At 46.4% G+C, this 24,460-nt stretch overlaps 1 protein-coding gene across 2 annotated transcripts in view; it reads left to right on the top strand.

Moving 5' to 3' along the window:
* The window catches only part of rhobtb4 (Rho related BTB domain containing 4), a 67,949-nt gene that overhangs the window by 30,104 nt on the left and 13,385 nt on the right, over positions 1-24,460 (top strand). For both annotated transcript variants that reach the window (XM_038992698.1, XM_038992761.1), the window contains exons 3-8: positions 16,242-16,443; positions 16,612-16,715; positions 18,373-18,558; positions 18,771-19,572; positions 19,939-20,158; positions 21,559-21,677. In XM_038992698.1, coding sequence (XP_038848626.1) covers positions 16,252-16,443; positions 16,612-16,715; positions 18,373-18,558; positions 18,771-19,572; positions 19,939-20,158; positions 21,559-21,677 — 1,623 coding nt within the window. In that variant the 5' untranslated portion in view covers positions 16,242-16,251. The remainder of the gene's footprint in view (positions 1-16,241; positions 16,444-16,611; positions 16,716-18,372; positions 18,559-18,770; positions 19,573-19,938; positions 20,159-21,558; positions 21,678-24,460) is intronic.

Genomic DNA, 24,460 nt, shown 5'->3' with positions numbered 1-24,460 from the left:
AAAGAACAGAATAGCAGCAGAAAGTTATGTGTAAAAGTGTGTGTGTGTAATGTGTTTGTGTTGGTCTGTGTGTGTGTGTGTGTGTGTGTGTGTGTGTGTGTGTGTGTGTGTGTGTGTGTGTGTGTGTGTGTGTGTGTGTGTGTGTGTGTGTGTGCGTATGTACTGTAGTGTATGTGAATGTGTGTGAGTGTCAATGTAGTGTGCGTGAGTGTGTGTGTGTGTGTGTGTATGGTGTGTATGTATTGTCTAGTGAGTGTGTGTATATATAGTCTAGTGAGTGTGTGTATGGTGTGTATGTATTGTCTAGTGAGTGTGTGTATGGTGTGTATGTATTGTCTAGTGAGTGTGTGTATGGTGTGTATGTATTGTCTAGTGAGTGTGTGTATGGTGTGTATGTATTGTCTAGTGAGTGTGTGTATGGTGTGTATGTATTGTCTAGTGAGTGTGTGTATGGTGTGTATGTATTGTCTAGTGAGTGTGTGTATGGTGTGTATGTATTGTCTAGTGAGTGTGTGTATGGTGTGTATGTATTGTCTAGTGAGTGTGCGTAGGGTCAGAGCAGACAGTTTGGGTACCATTAATTGACTATTTAGCAGTCTGGCTATTTTGGCAGTCTTATGGCTTGAGGGTAGAAGCTGTCCCAGTTGGTCAGTTTTCGGGCCTTCCTCTGATATAGATAATCTGATATAGAGTTCCTGGATGGCAGGGAGCTCAGCCCCAATGGTGTACTGGGCTGTCTACACCACCCTCTGTAGCGCTTTTTGGTCAAGGGCGTTGCATTTGCCAGACTAGGCGGTGATGCAGCTAGTGAAGATGCTCTCGATGGTGCATCTGTAGAACTTTTTGAGGGGCACATGCCAAATCTTTTCAGCGTCCTGACGGGGAAGAGGCACTGCCTTGCCCTCTTCACGACTGTGCGGGTGTGTGTGGACCATGTTAGGTTCTTCAAAAATTATATTAAACACTTATTGCACACAGAGTGAGTCCATGCAACTTATCATGTGACTTGTTAAGCACATTTACCTCTGAACTTATTTAGGCTTGCCATAACAAAGGGGTTGAATACTTATTGACTCGAGACATTTCAGCTCTTTATTTTTAATGAATTTATAAAAATGTCTTAAAACATAATTCTACTTTGACATTATGTGGTATTGTGTGTAAGCCAGTGACACACAATTTCAATTTAACCAATTTTACATTCAGGCTGTAAAATTGATTAAGTCAAAATAGATGAAGTCAAAATGCCACAAAGTCAAAATAATGAATTTAAACCTAACCTTTACCTTAACCACACTGCTAACCTTATGCCTAACCCTAACCTTAAATTAAGACCAAAAAGACAACAAAAAAAGAATAAGGAATTTTTACAATTTAGCCAGTTTGGACTTTTCGGTTCTGGTAACTAGTGACAACCATCTCACAGTGATCTGTTTGGCAAATATTTTACCTGAATTTGAAATGTTTTTGTTTTTGGGGAGTGAAGTACCATAGTCATGTTTTGGGAGTGAAGTGCCCTATAGTCTTTGGTTAGCTTTCTTCAATAAGAGATCAAATAATATGACATCAAGAACTGTGTAATATACTTTGTATAATATTTGAAAATCATAAATAGATGTTCCACTTGTTTCATCTACAGTTTGTGCCAAAAGACACTTGTGGCAATGCTGTTGATAAGGGGCAATTCCATGATAACAGAATTACACGGAGACAAAAAAAAGCCCCACATTTACTGGGAAAAACTGTGCAGATGCAAAATTTGCTATTATGGAAAATCTCCCTCAGTTTTATTCTGTTACCGAACGTTGTATCTGCACAGTTATTCCTGCAGATGTGTTCTTGTAAAATGTTCAGGGGAAATTGTGAAAAGTAGTTCTTGTGCAAAGAGTTCTATGGTTTGTTAAACTTTTAAATCAATGTTTTTTGTTTGGTATACATTTTAGTATCAGCGTAATTCATTTTTGGTTGTTAACGGGCGGGCAAACTGCTTTAGGGCGGTAACAGGAAGAGCACGAGTCCTTACCATTGGCTCCCCGTCGCCAAGACATCATGACGCACAACAAGGGGGCGTGCCTTTGAAGAAATCAGCTGGAGAGACACAGACTAATAGACGCGTAGCTCACAGGGGAGATAGTTAGGATTATGATTGATATTTTACCAAATAAGAGCAGTTTAGGCAAAAGTACAGAGTTACTTACTGCTTTAGCTAGATGCTAAATTAGTCAGTGAGCAATCTGAAGTGAAAGGAAGGAAAATGCTACCTTTGTTTTAGCGCTGAGTTTTTGTGCAACATTCGCTCTACCTAGCTAGTTCTCTCAAGCCAAGGCTCTCGAGTTGGCAACCTCTTCTTTCCTCCACACCACTCCTTTCTCGCGCCCGGTTAATGTGACGGGCGAACCACGCGCCGAGTGACATGTGGGTCAGTACTGGAACAGTCGGAAGGTAGGGAGAAATGACAGTGCAACAGTGTTGCAGTAATGGTCACGTGTTTACTTTTGCATTAGGAGGTTGTGATTACAACTCACTGCTTTAATGTTTCCCAAAGTTTAGAGCTGTCAACAATAGACTACAATGACAACGTAACAAGCAATAATGATGGTAGATTTTTTTTTCTGCACACGGGTCCTGCTGCTCGGAAGCTGCTTGCGTTCGGTTGTGGTGCAGCAATGGGCTTGGTCTGTTACGCAAGACTATTGCACCTGTTTGGGGTGTACCCATTTACCCTTATCTCCTCATTAACGTGTTTTGTCTCACAATTGTAACTAATTTCACGTTTGTTTTCGAGTAATCTAGTGTATATTTTGGGGTTAATTCTTGCCAGCAATGAAAATGCTTATACATCAGTTGCCTGCAGGTCTCCTATCAGTGAACAATATATTGGGTCTCATACTGTAGAGAATATGAATAATCCGATGCTTGGTTATGAATGGTCGCGCATCAGCAATCACATAAAGCACTGTCCATTGATGCCAATTTAATAATATGTTATAGTCTCCAGCAGCTTTCTGCAATGTTTCAACATGCAGTCTTTCATAGAAGAAAAGCCGAATAGCAGATTGATTGTTGATTTGTGGATGATGACATCTATCAAAGACATCTATCAAATAACACACGCACGGCCTGTAATAGTGATCCCGATCATTAAGATGGTTAGGTTACGCTAGGTTGCAGTACCACTCTGTCAGTGATTCAGTTAGTCAGTACTCCAAATCACGAATTGCAGTCTGCCAATTATGCTGTTCGAAACATCCTTTGGCATGTTATCTGTTGACCAAAACCAATGCCTTGTGAGGAAAGGTTACTTTTTATTAGGGAGGACAAGAGGAATTATCTTCCCCATATACGTTATACATGTGTAATAAACACAACATTGCATCTGCTTCGGCCTTGCACTCAGGAAGTAGGATTTAACAAACAAAAAACTCTGCTGCTGCTCTCGTTGAATGACTAGCTTTATTGTATATCTACATTATATATCTTATCATATGTATGCAGTCTAGAGAGGATACAGGGCCAAGCAAGCCATTATAGTGACCAAGGCCTGTTCTGTCTGTCAGAAGTTAGGAGATAACATGCTGCACTGAGCCACATGGAAGTAACAGACAGAGAGAGACCACATTAGAGACACATATTTCCAACAGATCACAGAGACCCACAAAGAATTTGAAAACAAATCAAACATCGATAAACTCCCATATCTGTTAGGCAAAATATCACATTGTGCAGTCACAGCAGCAAGATATGTGGCCCGTTGCCATGAGAAAAGGGCAACCAGTGGAGCACAAACAAATTGTAAATACCACCAATATTTATCTGTTGATTTATCTTCCCTTTCGTACTTCAACTACTTGCACATTGTTACAACACTGTACATAGCGAATAGTATAACATGTGAAATGTCTATTCTTTTAACTTTTGTGAGTGTAATGTTCACTAATGTTTCCTTGTTTATTTCCCTTTTGTTTATTGTCTATTCCATTTGCTTTGGCAATGTAAACATATGACCTTTGAATTGGAGGGAGATGAGAGCGAAGCCGTTGGGGCAGTGTGGCAGACAGGGTCATGACAGGGTCATGCCCAATGCCAGGGTCTGAGACGGAGCAGATGCCTGAGCTGAGAGGAGTGACACAGGAGTGACACTTATCCTGCAGTCCAAAGTAAAAGTGTTCTTGTGGGTGGTTGGTTTACTGGTACATGTTGTGAGTGTAATGCTTGTCATTTTGAGCACCTTCCCCCTGAAAAGGCTGTGCACAGCCCTGTGTGCAAGTGTCTCTGGTGTTTACATATGCCTAAGCAGTTAGTGGTAGTCCCAGGTGATGTTTTGGTCATGTGACGTGCAGTTGGAGCTTATGAAACACTGTTAGTAATGTTCGTTGTGTAAGATAGGCTGTCTGGTGTATTCAGGCTCCTAACAGAAGCTATGGAAGCTATTGATAATGGAAGGACATGGCGAGACATTGCCATTGGCTAAGACATTGTCAACCCTGGGGATATGGCTCGACCAAAGAGGAAGAGGGAAGGCATTAGAGAGAGAGAGACAGGAAGAAAGAGAGACAGAAAGGGAGAGAAAGAGAAGGGGAGGGAGGGAGGGAAACCTAGGAGGATATGGATTGGCCAATGAGGGTCAGAGAGATGAAGGAGGAGGAGAGGGAGGAAGTAGGACAGAGAAGGATGCATGTCTTGTTTACAAGGCAGTGAAGCAGTAGAGTCACCCATCCCCAGACATACTCCCATAGTGCCGAGAGCTACCCATTAGGCCTGTTGTGATGGATGCATTTAGAAATGTTTGTGTTGTGTGTACTGTGTGTTCCTATAGCTCTTTGTGTGTGTCTGTTTCTGTGTGTCAGAAGCCCAGGGCAGTTTAATAACATAGGAGACTGTAGCTGGGTGCCCCTGCCTCTCCCCTGGACCTGTTTACAGTAGACCAGAGCAGCCACGCTGTTTACAGTAGACCAGAGCAGCCAGGCTGTTTACAGTAGACCAGAGCAGCCAGGCTGTTTACAGTAGACCAGAGCAGCCACGCTGTTTACAGTAGACCAGAGCAGCCAGGCTGTTTACAGTAGACCAGAGCAGCCAGGCTGTTTACAGTAGACCAGAGCAGCCAGGCTGTTTACAGTAGACCAGAGCAGCCAGGCTGTTTACAGTAGACCAGAGCGGCCAGGCTGTTTACAGTAGACCAGAGCGGCCGGGCTGTTTACAGTAGACTAGTGCGGCCGGGCTGTTTCCAGTAGACTAGTGCGGCCGGGCTGTTTCCAGTAGACTAGTGCGGCCGGGCTGTTTCCAGTAGACTAGTGCGGCCGGGCTGTTTCCAGTAGACTAGTGCGGCCGGGCTGTTTCCCGTGGACTAGTGCGGCCGGGCTGTTTCCCGTGGACTAGTGCGGCCGGGCTGTTTCCCGTGGACTAGTGCGGCCGGGCTGTTTCCCGTGGACTAGTGCGGCCGGGCTGTTTCCCGTGGACTGGTGCGGCCGGGCTGTTTCCCGTGGACTGGTGCGGCCGGGCTGTTTCCAGTAGACCGGTGCGCGGCCGGGCTGTTTCCAGTAGACCGGTGCGCGGCCGGGCTGTTTCCAGTAGACCGGTGCGCGGCCGGGCTGTTTCCAGTAGACCGGTGCGCGGCCGGGCTGTTTCCCGTGGACTAGTGCGGCCGGGCTGTTTCCCGTGGACTAGTGCGGCCGGGCTGTTTCCCGTGGACTAGTGCGGCCGGGCTGTTTCCAGTAGACCGGTGCGCGGCCGGGCTGTTTCCCGTGGACTAGTGCGGCCGGGCTGTTTACAGTAGACTAGTGCGGCCGGGCTGTTTCCCGTGGACTAGTGCGGCCAGGCTGTTTACAGTACGGTAGACTAGTGTGGCCAGGCTGAGGCAGTAGACTAGAGCAGACTACCTACCGCCTTATATACAGTAACCAGTTTGTGCCACTCTTGCCACTGTCTCCCCTCTTTTTCTCTCTCTATTTCACATGCACACACACATGTCCAGACATGCTCAGACACCTGCTCTATTTATGAATAACCTAGGGTACACATTTGCCGACAGTATCAACGACCTAGCTACCATCGCCAGTCATTTTCAAAGGAAGGAAGACAATTAGCGAGCTTGTGACCAGAGTTAAATTTGTGTGTGTATGCGTGCGTGAAGCAGACTGTAGCTGGCATCCTCTGAGGGGGTGCTACAGGCAGCCAGCTGTGTCATGGTGTTTGGGTGAACTCTAGCCTTGAGGAGGAGGTGGGGGAGAAAGAGCAGGATGAGGAATCGGGTTTATGGAGCACTGGGGTCGTGCGGCTGCTACCATTCCAACTGTTACATAACTGGGAGGGAGAGATCTGGGAGGAGTTTGGAGAAAGAAGGTAAGCCAGGAAGGGAGGGACAGTGGGTAGAGAGAGAGGGCAATGGGTGTGAAAAAGAATAAGTAAACTAAGGACAGAGAGTAACACCTAGGGAGGGAATAGCTGTTTAATCGAGTGGAGCGAGAGAGAAAGGAGATGGGGAAGGTGAGCAATAGAAACAGCGAAAAGAGGCCTCCCGAGTGGCGCAGTGGTCTAAGGCACTGCATCGCAGTGCTAGCTGTGCCACTAGAGATTCTGGGTTCGAGCCCAGGCTCTGTCGCAGCCGGCCGCGACCGGGAGGCTCATGGGGCGGCGCACAATTGGCCCAGCGTCGTCCGGGTTAGGGAGGGTTTGGCCGGCAGGGATGTCCTTGTCTCATCGCGCACTAGCGACTCCTGTGGCGGGCCGGGCGCAGTGCACGCTGACACGGTCGCCAGGTGTACAGTGTTTCCTCCGACACATTGGTGCGGCTGGCTTCCGGGTTGGATGGGCATTGTGTCAAGAAGCAGTGCGGCTAGGTTGGGTTGTGTTTCAGAGGACGCACGGCTCTCGACCTTCGCCTCTCCCGAGTCCGTACGGGAGTTGCAGCGATGAGACAAGACTGTATCTACTACCAATTGGATACCATGAAATTGGGGAGAAAAAACTGGGTGAATTATTTTTTAAAGAAACAGCGAAAAAAGAGTGGTGGATGGAGAAAGGGAGGGAGCATTGGGAGAGGAGGTATGAAAGCTCGCACTGCACTGACACAACCAAACCCATACTGAGACACTCTAACAATGTGCAGGGATACTGGAGTAATAGAGGTAGATATGTATAGTGGTAAGGTGACTAGGCATCAGAATATATGATAAACAGAGTAGCAGCCTCGTATATGATGATTGTGTGTGTAGAGTCAGTATAAATGTGTGTGCATGTGTTATGTGTGTGTTGGAGTGTTAGTGTGCGTGAGTGTAGAGTCTTGAATCAGTGCAAAAATAAAATACAATGGTCAACTCAGGTAGTCAATGTAGCCATTCTGTGAGCTGTTTAGCAATCTTATGGCTTGGGGATAGGATCTGTTCAGGAGCCTGTTGGTGTCATACTTGATGCACCGGTACCGCTTGCCATGCGGAAGCAGAGAGAACAGTCTATGACTTTGGTGGCTGGAGTCTTTAACAATTTTCCGGGACTTCCTTTCACACTGCCTGAGGTCCTGGATGGCAGGGAGAGCTCGGTCCCAGTGATGTACTGGGCTGTCCGCACCACCCTCTGTAGAGCCATGCGATCGAGGGCGGAGTAGTTGGCATACCAAGCAGTGATGCAGCCAGTCAACATGCTCTCAATGGTTCAGCTGTAGAACATTTTTAGGAATTGAGGGGCCATGCCAAACCTTTTCAACCTCCTGAGGGGGAAGAGGCGCTGGTGCACCTTCTTTATGACTGTGTGAGTGGACCATTGAAGCTCTTGACCCCCTCCACTGCAGTCCCATCAATGTTTCCTCTAGTCCACTATCAGCTCCTTGGTCTTACTGACTTTGAGGGAGAGGTTGTTGTCCCAAAACCACACTGCCAGGCCACTGACCTCCTCCCTGTAGGCTGTGTCATCGTCGCCGATGATCAGGCCTACCAATGTTGTGTCGTCAGCAAACTTGATGATAGTGTTGGAGTCGTGCGTGGCCACGCAGTCATGGGCGAACAGGGAGTACAGGATGGGACAAAGCACACACCCCTGTGGATCCCCTGTTTTGAGGGTCAGCGTGATGGAGGTGTTGTTTCCTACCCTCACCACCTGGGGGCAGCCGGTCAGGAAGTCCAGAATCCAGTTGCAGAGGGAGTTGTTCAATGCCAGGGTCCTAAGCTTGGTGACCAGCTTGGAGGGGACAATGGTGTAGAACGCTGAGCTGTACTCGATGACCAGCATTCTCACATACAGTTGAAGTCGGAAATTTACATACACTTAGGTTGGAGTCATTAAAACTTGTTTTTCAACCTCTCCACAAATTTCTTGTTAACAAACTATAGTTTTGGCAAGTCAGTTAGGACATCTACTTTGTGCATGACACAAGTAATTTTTCCAACAACTGCCTTGTAAACAGCTTCCACGGGAGTGGCAGCATCATGTTTTGGGGGTCATTTGCTGCAGGAGGGACTGGATAGCATCATGAGGATGGAAAATGACGTGGATATATTGAAGCAACATCTCAAGACATTAGTCAGGAAGTTAAAGCTCGGTCGCAAATGGGTCTTCCAAATGGACAATGACCCCAAGCATATTTCCAAAGTTGTGGCAAAATGGCTTAAGGACAACAAAGAAAGTATTGGAGTGGCCATCACAAAGCCCTGACCTCAATCATATAGAAAATTTGTGGGCAGAACTGAAAAGGTGTGTGCTAGCAAGGAGACCTACAAACTGACTCACCAGCTCTGTTAGGAGGAATGGGCCAAAATTCACCCAACTTATTGTGGGAAGCTTGTGGAAGGCTACCCGAAACATTTGACCCAAGTTAAACAATTTAAAGGCAATGCTACCAAATACTAATTGAGTGTATGTAAACTTCTGACCCACTGGGAATGTGATGAAATAAAAGCTGAAATAAATCATTCTATCTACTATTATTCTGACATTTCACATTCTTAAAATAGTGGTGATCCTAATTGACCTAATACAGAACATTTTTACTAGGATTAAATTTCAGGAATTGTGAAACACCTTAGCCAAATACATTTAAACTCAGTTTATGTAAACTTCCGACTTCAACTGTAGGTATTCCGCTATCTAGGTGGGTGAGGGCAGTGTGGAGTGCAATTGAGATTGCGTCATCTATGGATCTGTTAGGGTGGTATGCGAATTGGAGTGGGTCTAGGGTGTCTGGGATGGTGGAGTTGATGTGTGTCATAACCAGCCTTTCAAAGCATTTCATGATTACAGATGTCGGTGCTACAGGGCGGTAGTCATTGTGCTACAGGGTGGTAGTCAAGAGTTCTTAGGAACAAGGATGATGGTAGTCATCTTAAAACATGTGGGGATTACAGACTGGAACAAGGAGAGGTTGAAAATTACAGTGAATGTGCCTGTACGCTGATCTGCGCATGCTCTGAGAATGCGCCCTGGAATACCGTCCGGCCCCGTGGCCTTGCGTTTGTTGATCTGATTAAAGACCTTACTCACGCAGGCCTCAGAGAGCGAGATCACCCAGTCCTCTGGGTAGTTGGGGGCCCTCACGCACGGTACAGGCTTGTTATTGTCAAGGCGTGAGTTCATCTGGTAGAGAGGCATCATTGGGCAGATCATGGCTGGGTCTTCCTTTGTAATCTATAATGGACTGTAGTCCCTACCACATGCGGTGGGCGTCTGAGCCTGTGTAATATGATTCCACCTTATTCCTATATTGTCCCTTTGTTGACTCTGAGGAGGTCGTAGCAGGACTTCTTGTACTTGTTCCTGTCCTAACACCTTTCATTACTCACTTTTCCATCCTTAGATCAATGTGGAACAACCCCATAATATAGAGGTAAAAAAGGCCTTGATGTAGAGAGATTTTAGATTAGATGTTTTTATGTTATTTTTTCAAGGGGAACATGTCTTAGTAGCAGAGCTGAAGTATTGGCTTGCACCTTCCTCAGTGTGTCTGCTGTTCACTGACGTTTCCAATCGTTGTAGTACAGGTGACAGCCTAACAGATGGTGTCTAGACTGCTGCTTTACTCAGCATCAGTCAGTCACTGGCTGTGAATTAAACCCTACACAGCTCTGTGTCTAGTTACCTCTGCTGCCTCTCTCAGCCAGCCTCTCTGTGTGTGTGTGTGTGTTTGTGACTTTGATATGTGGTTGTTTCAGCTACCTTAAGATGAACACAGTAGTTGGAATCAGTCTGGATAAGAGTGTAAAATGTGTGCGTGTGTATGTGTTCGCTGCCTTCTGCGTGGTGGATGCTGTGCCACAGAGCGATGGTGTAGTGCTCCAGGGATCCAGCGTCTGATCCCCTGAGAAACTGTCCTCTGCCCCTAGTTTCATATCTCCATGCCTCACAGCCTGCCTAAGCCTGTTACACACCAGACCCAGGGGACCCTTAACACCATACAGACACACACGCACGCACACAGGCAGGCCTTTATATGTTTTACACATGCAGACACACTCTCAAATACAAACAAGCATGAGCCAATGGTGAGTGAGCTGTGACACTGCTGATGTGAGACATTGATGCGAATTCACTTACACACTCTGTCCTACACATAGGTTCTGTCAGCCCCATAGACTTACTTGGAAAACAAAGCACATTGTACTCAACCCTGAGTGGTGGTGTGCTGATCCTGTAGGGATGACTGTCTAATATTTCCCTTTATTGCTCTTTCCATCTGCAACTCTCAGAGCTGTTATTGATGTGCTCCTCTTGCAGCTGCTACGACCATTAAAGAAAAATTCCACCCCAAAATTATATTTTGGTATTTGTTTCAGTCCATTGATTATATAGTCCCAAAATGTTTTGCATGTCAGTAATCAATTTTCAAAAATATTTAACTTTCAAAATACATAAATACATCTGGTATGATGCAAAGTGCACCATCAGAAGTTTGGACACACCTACTCATTCCAGGGTGTTTCTTCGTTTTTACCATTTTCTACATTGTAGAATAATAGTGAGAGAATGACAAGACTGTGTACAGCTGTCATCAAGGCAAAGACTGGCTACTTTGAAGAATCTCAAATCTCAAATATATTGTGTTTTGTTTAACACTTTGTTGGTTACTACATGACTCCATATTTGTTATTTCATAGTTTCGATGTCTTCACTATTATTCTACAATGTAGAAAATAATACAAAATAAAGAAAAACCCTTGAATGAGTAGGTGTGTCCAAACTTTTGACCGGTACTGTATGTATTTTGAAAATGTAATATGTTGAAACCTTCTGACATGCAAAACATTTCGGACTAATGAAACAAATACCAAAATCTTGTTTTTGGTTGGAATTTTCCTTGAAGTGAAGAACTGTTAGATAAGGATAGAATGTCGTGACTTTTACTGCTCTCTCTATCCCACTATTAACTGACTCACGTAGACCTACAGTATGTGCCTGACTGTGTGTCTCAGAAAGACAAACACAAAGGGAAAAGTAGGGAGGGAGCACAGATAAAGTCTAGATAGACAGCCACTACTCCCTCAGTTCCTCTGCATCTCTCTGGGTTCTGTCACTCCCTCCGCTACTCACATCGACTAAGGTTAAGGTACAGTGTAATAATAACAGCTGCAGCTCAGTGGCTTTGACAGCTCTGGGACTGTAACGGTGATGGAATATTACAAAGGGAACACACTGTTTGTTGTAGCTCTTAAACAAGACCTGACATTGTTTGTTTAGGCCTATTGCAATAGTGTCTCAATCTGTAGCAACAGGGACATACAATGTATGAGACGAGAGGAGCAGGAGTTGGTGGAGATGAGTGGAGGGGTGGGGGAGGGGGGTGAGCTGAATATCCGGCTGCCTGTCGTCTCTTGTGTCCGATGAATGGATGCCATTTTTATCCGCTACTGTCTGTCAGGGCAGGGATGAAGTGCATCTACGTCAATGGAACAATAATAAGCCTATGAATCTTTCAAACAGCCTATTTATGGGACCTTGGATAGGTTGGAGTGGCAGAGTGGTAGGACAGGACTGCAGGTCTGTTCTGGTCTGGCCGTATCAATATCACCTTCAGAGAAGCACGGGAGTCTAACCAACTTTCTCTCTCTCTCTACTGAGTCGGTCCACCTCAAAAAGCACCAGAAAGAGGACTTCGACACCCACCGTCTCAGATTGTTCTGAAATAATTAATTTGGTTAGAAACAGGTAAGAGTAGCATTCCTGCAACATTATTTGGTTGAAATATAATTGATCTCTGAGAAATGAAGCTCATTGATTGCATCCAAATTGGCCATTTTAATGTATAGGATTCATATAATATTCAATAAATATAGTACCTAACATCTGATATGGACCAAACTTTTTTCTAACAATGACTTAGACATGAGGAATCCCACCACAACAATGAGTATACAGTATCAGTTCTCTATGTTTGACAAGTACTATGGAGCTGCAGCTTGGAGTATTGTTTCTTCATCCTATGTAATGTGAATTTGATTGTTTTTTTCCCCCCCTGAGTATTTAGTCATGGAAGTTGTTAGGTTTAAGTCCCATCGTATATCCTGATATTACCAGGTTCTGACCACTAGATGGTGTTGTTCCTGCTATTAGGTGATAAAGGGACAGTTCACCCAAATTTCAAAATTACATTGGTTTCCTTCCTGTAAGCAGTCTATTGACAAGGTATGACAATAATAATACTTGTCAGACATAGAGAGCTGATACTGTATAAGCCTGCTCAGGTCCTCCCCTCCCGGAGGACCTGAGCCCTAGGATCATGCCTCTGGATCACCTGGCCTGATGAATCCTTGCTGTCCCCAGTCCACCTGGTCGTGCTGCTGCTCCAGTTTCAACTGTTCTGCCTGCGGCAATGGAACCCTGACCTATTCACCGGACGTGCTACCTTGTCCCAGACCTGCAGTTTTCTACTCTCTCTCTCTACCGCACCTGCTGTCTCGAACTCTGAATGCTCGGCTATGAAAAGCCAACTGACATTTACTCCTGAGGTGCTGACCTGTTGCACCCTTTACAACCACTGTGATTATTATTACCTGACCCTGCTGGTCATTTATGAACGTTTGAACATCTTGGCCATGTACTGTTATAATCTCCACCCGGCACAGCCAGAAGAGGACTAGCCACCCCTCAGAGCCTGGTTCCTCTCTAGGTTTCTTCCTAGGTTCCTGCCTTTCAAGGTAGTTTTTCCTAGCCACCGTGCTTCTACATCTGCATTGCTTTCTGGAGTTTTAGGCTGGGTTTCTGTACAGCACTTTGACATCTGCTGATGTGAAATAGGGCTTTATAAATACATTTGATTGATTGATTGATTGATTGGTGGGATTGGCATGGGTGTGGGGGGGGTCTGTGGGTGGCTTTTAACCATTTCTTTGGATTCCTCATATCCTGCTCATTGTTAGAAGACATTTTGTTCGAAATTGGATGTTAGCTACTGTATTTATTGAATATTATATTAATTCTGTAAATTAAAATGGGCAATTTGGGTGCAATCAATTCGCTCAATTTCTCAGAGATCAAATTATATTTCAACAAAATAATGTTGCAGGAATGCTACTCTTATCTGTTTTTAACTACAGAAACGATTTCAGAACAATCTGCGACTGTGGGTGTTCATGGCTTGCCGAAATGAAATGCAACAACCCTGTTCCAATTTCATAAGATCATTCCTCATGAGAGCCGAATATTGACAGCCTTGATTTGACATGTCAGAAATTGTGTGTTGTGTGTTAAAACGGAGGTGAGATGCGTCGAGCAGCGGGTTAAAACGGAGGTGAGATGCGTCGAGCAGCGTGTTAAAACGGAGGTGAGATGCGTCGAGCAGCGGGTTAAAACGGAGGTGAGATACGTCGAGCAGCGGGTTAAAACGGAGGTGAGATGCGTCGAGCAGCGTGTTAAAACGGAGGTGAGATGCGTCGAGCAGCGTGTTAAAACGGAGGTGAGATGCGTCGAGCAGCGGGTTAAAACGGAGGTGAGATGCGTCGAGCAGCGGGTTAAAACGGAGGTGAGATGCGTCGAGCAGCGTGTTAAAACGGAGGTGAGATGCGTCGAGCAGCGGGTTAAAACGGAGGTGAGATGCGTCGAGCAGCGTGTTAAAACGGAGGTGAGATGCGTCGAGCAGCGGGTTAAAACGGAGGTGAGATGCGTCGAGCAGCGTGTTAAAAAAACGTTGCAGTGCATATTCTGCTGTTCTGTTGTGCGTGCAATGATGTCCAAGGGGGGGGGCGGTTTGTTGTGTTGTAATATCCCAAACAGACGTGGCAGTTAAGGATTCCAGCTTTAAGGAAGAAGCTTAAAGTAAGCTTTTCACAGGGCTGTGAATTTATGGCGTTAAGAGGAAGTCATTGGAACTATGCGATCACCTCTGCTACGTGCCAAGCTCTTGATGGAAGTTGGTTGGTGTTCTGACTCTGATAGGGGAGCCTATGGAGACACTGTCCTGTCCTGTGTGTGACACAATCACATGAATCATCGCTTTCATCACATTCTCTGTTAAATAATAGACAAGACAAGTCTCTGGGAAACTTCTTGCTTTTCAGACCCATTTGTCTGTTGAACCAGGTCAAAGTGGTCTGTACTCTGTCTGTACATCACCACTTCCTTCAGCACTTCCTTTTGGCATAGGGCAACCACATGCTCTTTTACTGTTCTGCTGCTGTGGCTCTAGACTAGAGTTTCAGGACGAGCCGAGAGCTCTGTCATCTGTCCTGTTCAGACGCTACTGTTTCTCGAAACGCCCCTGCCTCCTATTTCTCTTTCTGTTTTCAAAGAGGAGGCAATCTTGGCATCAGCAGACTCTCCAGGGAGAGAGAAAAAGAGAGGGAGGGAAGGAAGAGGTCTGGCAGGAGGGGGTGGGGGTCTTTTAATGAGTGCCCCTCAGCAGATGAGAGCGAACCATAAGCTTGTTTAAGCATGTGTAGCGCCATTGAGGACTTTCACCATTTTGAAGTAGTCAACTGGGTGGGGCTTCCTATGGATTAAGGAAGGATCACATAATTCCATCCAGGTCATCAGGAGGAATCAGCCAATGAAATATACTCGTGACCAGACATAAATAGGCAACCTTGTCTTTATACCTGTTCAAACAACACGCTCCAGGTAGCAGTAAATAGGCAACCTTGTCTTTATACCTGTTCAAACAACACGCTCCAGGTAGCAGTAAATAGGCAACCTTGTCTTTATACCTGTTCAAACAACACGCTCCAGGTAGCAGTAAATAGGCAACCTTGTCTTTATACCTGTTCAAACAACACACTCCAGGTAGCAGTGTGCACCCTTTCAGTTTGTTAACCAACTCATAGAAGTAGTAGAAGAAGAAAATTGACTACTTCAAAATGGAGATGGCTTCAATGGTGCTGCCCGTGGACTCACAGGTGCCATAATGGGACGAATACAGAGAGTCCTCTATCATTCTCTATAGAGCGAACTCATTCACTCATCAGAAAGTCTGCCACTAGGACTGGGTCCTGGTTTATCATGGCCCACTCTGATAAGTGGCTTTCTCCTCCGGCAGGGTTGGAGGCATGGCTACGATACACTTGTCATGTTCATGAAGAGACCGTGTGTTCCTTTAAATGCTGACTGTCTGTGGAGTGTGGATAATGGGGCTGTGTTTATGTATCTTCACAATGTACAGTGCATTGGCTGCATGCGCTAGTGGTTATGCTTGACTCCTCCCTGCCTGAGAGAAAGAGGAGGCTAGAAGTGTTATCCTCGTTTTCTCTCTCTCTCTCTCTCTCCTGCTCTCTCTCTCTCTCTCTCTCTCTCTCTCTCTCTCTCTCCTGCTCTCTCTCTCTCTCTCCTGCTCTCTCTCTCTCTCTCCTGCTCTCTCTCTCTCTCTCCTTCTCTCTCTCTCTCTCTCTCTCTCTCTCTCCTGCTCTCTCTCTCCTGCTCTCTCTCTCTCTCCTGCTCTCTCTCTCTCTCCTGCTCTCTCTCTCTCTCTCTCCTGCTCTCTCTCTCTCTCTCTCCTGCTCTCTCTCCCTCTCCGTCTCCCTCTCCCTCTCTCTCATATATGACATAAATAGCTGCTCGGTTCTTTATTTCTCTGCCTCCGTACCATGTGTTCACTCTGAAGGAGTTTGGCAGGAGCTGCTCATTACTGGTCAGTGTTGTTCTGGTCAGTGTTGTTCTGGTCAGTGTTGTTCTGGTCAGTGTTGTTCCGTTTGTACCTGAATTCTTCACTTAATCTCTCTCCCCCTCCTCTTTGTCTCTCTCTCTCTCGCTCTTTCTTTCTCCCCCCTCCACTCTCTCCCCCTCCCCTCTCTCTCTCTCCCCCTTCACTCTCTCTCTCTTTCTTTCTCTCTCAGGGCCCTCTCCATGGATATAGACACAGACTATGAAAGGCCCAATGTGGAAACTATTAAATGTGTGGTGGTAGGGGACAATGCAGTGGGCAAAACCAGGCTCATCTGTGCCCGCGCCTGCAATGCTACCCTCACACAGTACCAGCTGCTCGCCACCCACGTGCCAACAGTCTGGGCCATCGACCAGTACCGCGTGTGCCAGGAGGTGGGCATAGATGCACGCTACACACACCTACACACACACACAGACTTACACTCACCTACACGCACCTACAAACACATTCACCTACAAACACATTCACCTACACACACACCTACACACACACACACTAACACACACACTTCTTCCATTGATGTGTGCTTGTGCCTCTAGGTGTTGGAGAGGTCTAGGGATGTGGTGGATGAGGTCAGTGTCTCCCTAAGACTATGGGACACCTTCGGTGACCATCACAAAGACAGACGCTTCGCTTACGGCAGGTGAGGAGATATATACACACACACACACACACACACTGGGAGGCTGTGGGTACTTTGGGCTCAGGGTACTTGTTGTACAGCCAGATTCTGGTAACTGACCTAATAACCAACCCCCCCCCCCCCCTGATCTCAGGTCATTGGCAAAGGATTGACACTATTTATTTACCAGCATTCAGCTCACCTGGCTTTTAGGCTGAAGGACACACGTGTACACACAAACACATACACACACTGTCACATACAGTCATAGTGGCTGATATGGCTACCATTATTAATATGTTTTGTGTTCTGATAGCTAGATACAATATACCTCTCCTGTAGCAGGCAGACGTGATGGAATCATCTCTCTATCCCTCTCACCCAGGCCATTCAGACAATAAGCTTCTGGCATAACACTGATCCTTACTCAGCCAGCTGGCAGGGCTTAATCCACACACACACACACACACACACACACACACGTGTATACGCACACAGGCACAGTCACTGAGCAGGTTAGGTGGGGGCTGGGTTTGTATAACAAGTCACCCTGTCACTTTGTGGATCTGTTTTTGAGTGACAGAGTGTGTGTGTGTGTGTGTGTGTGTGTGTGTGTGCGCATTCTAAATGGTCAATGTGTGTGTGTGGGTGTGGGTGTGGATTAAGCCCTGCTAGCATTTTAAATGGTCAATGACTGTGTGTGTGCTCAGTCAGCCTGCAGTCAGCTGACAAGAGGCACTGCCAGATAAGCTGTTCTGTGTCTGCCCGTCTGTCTGGGTGCTGTTGTGCTCAACCTCTGGCCCTAAACCCACTAGACAGGCCACCATGCATGCACCCTTATCCAACAATCAGCTGCTTATAGGCACACTCACACTGTCCTCTGTGTCCAACATTATCTGATAGTTTATTTGATAATTTATTGTGTCATTTACTTGTAGATGGCTCTAAAGAAGTTGACATATTATTGACCTTTGACCTTGTCGTTCAATATGTCAGTGCATAAGGGGGTGACGTAGTATACAGTGTTGTACGAGATCTTCAGTTTCTTGGCAATTTCTCGCATGGAATAGCCTTCATTTCTCAGAACATGAATTGACTGACGAGTTTCAGAAGAAAGTTCTTTGTTTCTGGCCATTTTGAGCCTGTAATCAAACCCACAAATGCTGATGTTCCAGATACTCAACTAGTCTAAAGAAGGCCAGTTTTATTGTTTCTTTAATTAGCACAACAGTTTTCAGCTGTGCTAACATAATTGCAAAAGGGTTTTCTAATGATCAATTAGCCTTTTAAAATTATAAACTTGGATTAGCTAACACAACGTGCCATTGGAACACAGGAGTGATGGTTGCTGATAATCGGCCTCTTGTACGCCTATGTAGATATTCCATAAACAATCTGCCGTTTCCAGGTACAATAGTCATTTACAACATTAACAATGTCTACACTGTATTTCTGATCAATTTAATGTTATTTTAATGGACAAAAAGATGTGCTTTTCTTTCAAAAACGAGGACATTTCTAAGTGACCCCAAACTTTTGAACAGTAGTGTACACTGCCTAGTAGCAGACTCTTCTCATATGAAAATCAGACAGGAATTGACTTCTCACCTCTTCCCTCCTACATTACCCTCTCTCTCTCTCTCTCTCTCTCCCGCTGTCTTTTCTGTGCGTGGTGCAGGTCTGACGTGGTAGTGCTGTGTTTCTCCCTGGCCAACCCCAACTCCCTGCGTCACGTCCGCACCATGTGGTACCCTGAGATCAAGCACTTCTGCCCCCGCACCCCTATCATCCTGGTGGGCTGCCAGCTGGACCTGCGCTACGCTGACCTGGAGGCTGTGAACCGCGCCCGCAGACCCCTGGCCAAGTGAGACCGCCATCATCCATGCTGCTGACACGGGCGACATTCACTGCAGAACACCCATCACATCCATTAACTGCATGTGCAGCATTTGACTGAAACGCAAACATACCTGTTTCACCTTTTCTCTGTCCATAGCTTCTGTCAGCACACTCCTTTCATTAGAGACCTACCACTCTGCTAATGCCCTAACCCTCTCCCCTCCCCCTTGTCCTCAGACCCATCAAGCCCACAGACATCCTGCCTCCAGAGAGAGGGCACGAGGTGGCCAAGGAGCTGGGCATTCCCTACTACGAGACCAGCATCGTGGCCCAGTTTGGGGTCAAGGATGTGTTCGACAACGCCATCCGTTCCGCTCTCATCTCCCGCCGTCACCTCCAGTTCTGGAAGTCCCACCTGAAGAGAGTCCAGCGGCCCCTCCTCCAGGCCCCCTTCCTGCCCCCTCGGCCCCCGCGCCCTGTGGTGGGCATCCCTGACCCCCCTCCCATCGACGGAGAAGCCCCCGACTCCCTCCTCTGCCAGCCGCTATGCGCTGATGTCCTCTTCCTACTCCAAGGTGGCGCCACGCATGTCTTCGCACACAAAGTCTACCTGGCCACCTCCTGCTCCAAGTTCTACGACCTCTTCACCCTGGATCTGCTGGCCATCGAGGCGGATTGGGAAGGAGAGGAGCGCGCCGAGAGCGGTGAGGAGGATGAACAGAGTAGGAGAGGTGCCAAAGAGCAGGCAGGGCGTACTAAGAGCTTGGACATCGATAATGATGGGGAGGGTGGAGCCAGGGGAATCAAACGGCCACCCATGCTCCAGCAGGGCTCCCTGAGGACTTCCAAAAGTGATAACGCCCTCCCCGCCAGGAGCCAGTGCTCCGTGGGGCCCCTGGGGGCCGGCCGTGGCCTTTCAAGCTGGGGGAGGGGCTTCCTGAGTGTGTACCTGGAGCACGTAGCTGACCCCGAGACGGGGCGACCTCGCCTCATGACCGTGGTCTCCATGGACGGTCTCATACAGGAAGAACCCTTCCAGGTAAGATCAGATCGTAGCAACATCACCAAGTCTTCCAAGTAGCTTCGGATAATAGCATCTGCTTAAATCACCGTATTAATACAAAACCAGCTCACCGTGAGGTTCCCATTCCCTATACTGCTCCAGGATTATATCATCTACTTAGAGCACTTTGAAGAGTGCCCTCTACTGGTCATCATAACCATAACACATTTTAGGGCAACAAAGATGCAGAATTCTAATGAAAGGTTATTAAACTGAAGTGAATCCATACACCTCAAGTGGTGTTTATTCACTTGATTTATACCACATTTATACCACAGTCCTAATACTCGATTCCGATAGGTCGAGGGTGTTGATTATATTTCAACTGTGTGGTGGTTTCAGGCGGTGCTGCAGTACCTGTACACAGGCAGTCTGGATGAGGGCCGAGGGGATCTGATGCAGGTGGCCACCATCGCTGAGCTGCTGGAGGTGTTTGACCTGAGGATGATGGTGGCCAATGTGCTGAACCGTGAGAGCTTCATGAATCAGGAGATCACCAAGGCCTTCCACGTCCGTCGAGCAAACCGCATCAAAGAGTGCCTTAGCAAGGGCACCTTCGCTGGTAAACACACTGCCTCCACTTGCTGCGTCATCAGAGATTCTCTAGTGTGTGTGTGTGTGTGTGCATGCAAAGGTCCATACGTGTGTGTGTACCCAGTACATTTAGCATTCCCATGTTATTTCAGTATTCTCCCATGGATTCACACGTCTGGATCTATGGTCATTATATTGTTTTTCCTATATGCAATATCTGTGTGTGTTTATCTGTATCCTGGTGTCCTCCATCAAATGAGTCCATTTGGTGTCATTGCTATAAACATGTGTTGCTGAGCTTTTATCCGTTTGTCCTTATGTGTGCCATGCCCATTCCTATGCGTTTCTGTGTATCACTTTTGTCTGGGTTCTTCGGTCTGTGTGTATAGTCAGTTGTATAACTGAATGTATTCAACTGAAATGTGTCTTCCACATTTAACCCAACCCCTCTGAATCAGAGAGGTGCAGGAGTCATTTAACCCAACCCCTCTGAATCAGAGAGGTGCGGAGTCATTTAACCCAACCCCTCTGAATCAGAGAGGTGCAGGAGTCATTTAACCCAACCCCTCTGAATCAGAGAGGTGCAGAGTCATTTAACCCAACCCCTCTGAATCAGAGAGGTGCAGGAGTCATTTAACCCAACCCCTCTGAATCAGAGAGGTGCAGGAGTCATTTAACCCAACCCCTCTGAATCAGAGAGGTGCAGGAGTCATTTAACCCAACCCCTCTGAATCAGAGAGGTGCAGGAGTCATTTAACCCAACCCCTCTGAATCAGAGAGGTGCGGAGGGCTGCCTTAATCACTCTGTAGTCAGATGTTAACAGAATGTCATTTCATATTAAACACAAAAACAATGTTTCAAGTGAGAATTAGGCAGGTCTGATGAAGGAAAAGTAAATTCTTACCTACTTTACCCATTTTATTTTTGCAAAAAGAGCAGTATGTAGTTCCAGTACTTAGCTACAACACTACAAAAAAAGTAATTAACTACTGAAAACACTAACAAGATTTGAATTTAGTTCAACTACCACCAAGCTACAGCCAAATGGAGTTAAATATAGTTCACTACTCCCCAACACGGATTCCTTGGGTATCCAAACAGAATAGAGCCACAGTCCGAGCCCTTACAGACAGTGTAGTTAGGTAGGATGCAAGCTATCTGGACAGCTTCAAAAGTCTATATAGGTTTCAATCTTAGTACAAAACAGAGTTGAGATACTATGTCCTGCCCTCTCCCTCCCTTGCACCCTGTGTCAAATAGAGCTCTGTCTACCTTTCCATTTATCTCTGTCTGTCTACCTGTCTCTGTTTCTGTGTGCGTCTGTCTGCGTATATCTCTGTGTGTCCCCGTCCGTCTGTTTTCCCCTCTGTAGCCTCGACTCTGTGGTTCACTCCGAGATGAGTGCTCTTTTCCCTCCCCGGTTTTAGATGTGGTGTTCCGCCTGGACGATGGCTACCTGCCAGCCCACAAGCCTCTGCTCATCTCCAGCTGTGACTGGATGGCCGCTATGTTCCGGGGATCCTTCGTGGAGAGCTACATCAAGGAGGTGTGTGAGAGTGTGAGAGTGTGAGAGTGATTCGGTAAGGATGGGTTGTAAAGTGTGTTTGTAGAGGTGGGGTGGGGGAGGCATGAGGCTGGCCTGCACTGTGATCAGTAAAGCTGTGTTTCACCCGTGATTGTGTTGAAAGCATGCTATACTATAAGCCTCCCCTGAGGGCTCACAGCCAACTGCTACACTAACCGACAATATGTACAGTACTGGCGTTGCATACAGCCAGAAACGTGGTCCAAAGCGGGCAGGGCACACAGGGTTCCGCGTCTGAGCAGATGCGGCAGGAAGTCGGCTCACCTCAGCACTTTCTGGGTTGAGGGCCCGTGTCATTTCCTCTTTATACATACTTGTTGGACAAGAGGCAGCGTGAGAATATTAAAATATCACATCACAGCTAACCAGACATACTGCCCACATTCCTGCCTGTTATCAACACACTCGTCACAGCCTCATCGGATGGCTGGAGAAGAGGCTGAGGAGGGAGGGTGAGACAGAGAGGTGGTAGACTAGAGGACAATATGTATCTTAAAGGGACCGCTTTTAGAGATGAACAATCTCTTTTTCCTTTGACATTTGACCCCAAGACAACGGTGTAAGATGACATGCATTCATGTTAGAGAGGCGTTCATGAGAAACTATGCAGGCATCGAGCCTGCGGAGTGTCCAGTTACCCCCGGCTTCTCTCTGATGGCTCGGGTTCTAGAAAGGCTAGACTCTTCCAGGGCATTGCTGCCAACCCACCCAGGGAGGGAGCTCTTTTCTCTCGATGCTGTGGGTGTCTGCTGCCTGGGCCCTTCTGGAGAACTGGATCCCCCAGGTACGGTTACAGTCCAGGCCCCACAGGCTTTGAGTTACGGCCCTGCCAGGAAGCAGGCAGCCCCAGGAAACAGGACGCTGGACAGGCCCTCTGGATACGCTTACAGCCAGAGTCCACAGAGAGGGAGGAGTGGACAGGGTCATGGTGTGCTGCATGCTCTAAGGTGGAGACTGGGAGGCTAAGAGGTTGTAGAGCGAGTAGGGGTACGTTTGTTTGTGTGTGTGTGTAGCGAGGGGAAAGGGGACCGGGACGGGGTCATTTGTAAGACACCAACAGCAGTGGTGAGGGGGGGGGGGGTCACCGGGACGCCTGCCAGTATCCATGGTAACCCTCGTAGCTTTGTCCCCATTGTGACACTCTTTATGGCTTTTGGTTGGCATAGTACATCTAACAAAGACTGAGGCTCTGGACAATGTGAGGCCGCCAGCATTTGTCTTTGTGTGAGAGATTTCCATAGTGGTGCAGCAATGATCGTGGTGTTTAAAGTTTCAGCAGCAAACACTTCCCCTGCTTAGCTGGCTGGCCTTGAGGTGCATAGACAAAGCCTCCCTTGGAGTGACACAGATGTGGCTATGGTTGTGGGCAGGGCTAGGCATCAGAGTGGCGTGGAGAGGCATGTGACCTTGGGAGTCTCGGACCAATCGGTGTACTGTAGTGTACTGTGACTTGTCTGGCCTCTGTTTCAGAGTGTGTTGGACTGAGACTGTCTGTCTGTCTGCCATCAGCTAACACAGTGCGATCTGTCTTTAAAGTAGCTGTCCAGTGTTTCCAGATTTCTATTAAATATTACCTATAGTTAATTACAATATTAGTGCAATCGTTTTTCTTCCATTAATTGTTTATTGAGTATGTTTAAAAGCAGCTTTTCTGTGTTTGAATGGTGTGGGCGTACCCCAACAACTGAATAGTGTGGGCATATACCGGTCAATTAAAATATTTATGACAAGTAAACAGCTGATTGGACTGCTCAGCCAATGAGACGTCTTGGCCAAAAACATGACATCATCTTCTATGAGGAAAAAGCAATCATTTTTGATATAAGTTTGTGGTGGGGCTTTTAGTACTGAGCGATTAACCAACATTTCGTTTTTATTTTCCGGCTATTTAACAACTTATTGACCCACGTCGGTTCGTTGTTTTCTGAACCCAACGTGCAGTTTCTCTAGAGAGAAATTTAAGCTGTCGTTTTTTATTAAGCAAATATTCAGCCAAAAGACTGTACAGTATGGGGAGCAGAGAGAAGGTTGTCTGGCTGCTACTGACTGAGCAGAGATGAGATGATTACTTTTAAGGAATGAAAAAGAATAAAGTCATCAATTAAAAACGTTTATTACTTCATTGTAATTTCCTGTTTTTCAATTGATGTCTACCCAATGTAGACCTGACTGAGAATGGAATATTTTCTTTGTTTTGGCAATTGAATGTTCACTATTTTTGGCTTTGGAATTTCCATTAAAAAGCTCTAAAATAATTTGTATGTAATTATTTCATAATGCATTTCATGATTAAATACAAATTTGAAACCGAAATTGAAAACGTGAATATTTTTTAATAATCGAACTGAAACCGAACCGACCTCAATAAGCACTAGTCGCTCGGCACTGTGGCTTTTGAAGTGTTTTTTTCTCTAATTTATGCTTTGGCCACAAGTATGAGTATAGGATGAGTCAACAACATTATTTGTGTACAGGTGAACAGATTATGAGCTTTTAAAAGTGACATTTTCACTGGACAGTTACTTTAACACCTTTCACCCTGACTCTTCTCACCACACTCTCTCATTTCTCTCATGCGTATCTTTAGCCTGTCACTGTTTGTATTCACGAGGTGCTGTGATAACGCTTCTATTCTGGTCCTACTGTTACGATCTGCTGTGTCAGCAGCCTGCCAGCCTGCTGTGTCCTTGTCAGTCACCCCCCCACACGTTTCCACCTATAAAAGATCACGTTGAACTCAATAA

The sequence above is a fragment of the Salvelinus namaycush genome, chromosome 1 (assembly GCF_016432855.1).
Source record: "Salvelinus namaycush isolate Seneca chromosome 1, SaNama_1.0, whole genome shotgun sequence".
Taxonomy (NCBI): Eukaryota; Metazoa; Chordata; class Actinopteri; order Salmoniformes; family Salmonidae; genus Salvelinus; species Salvelinus namaycush.
This window is presented reverse-complemented; position numbering and strand designations above follow the sequence as displayed.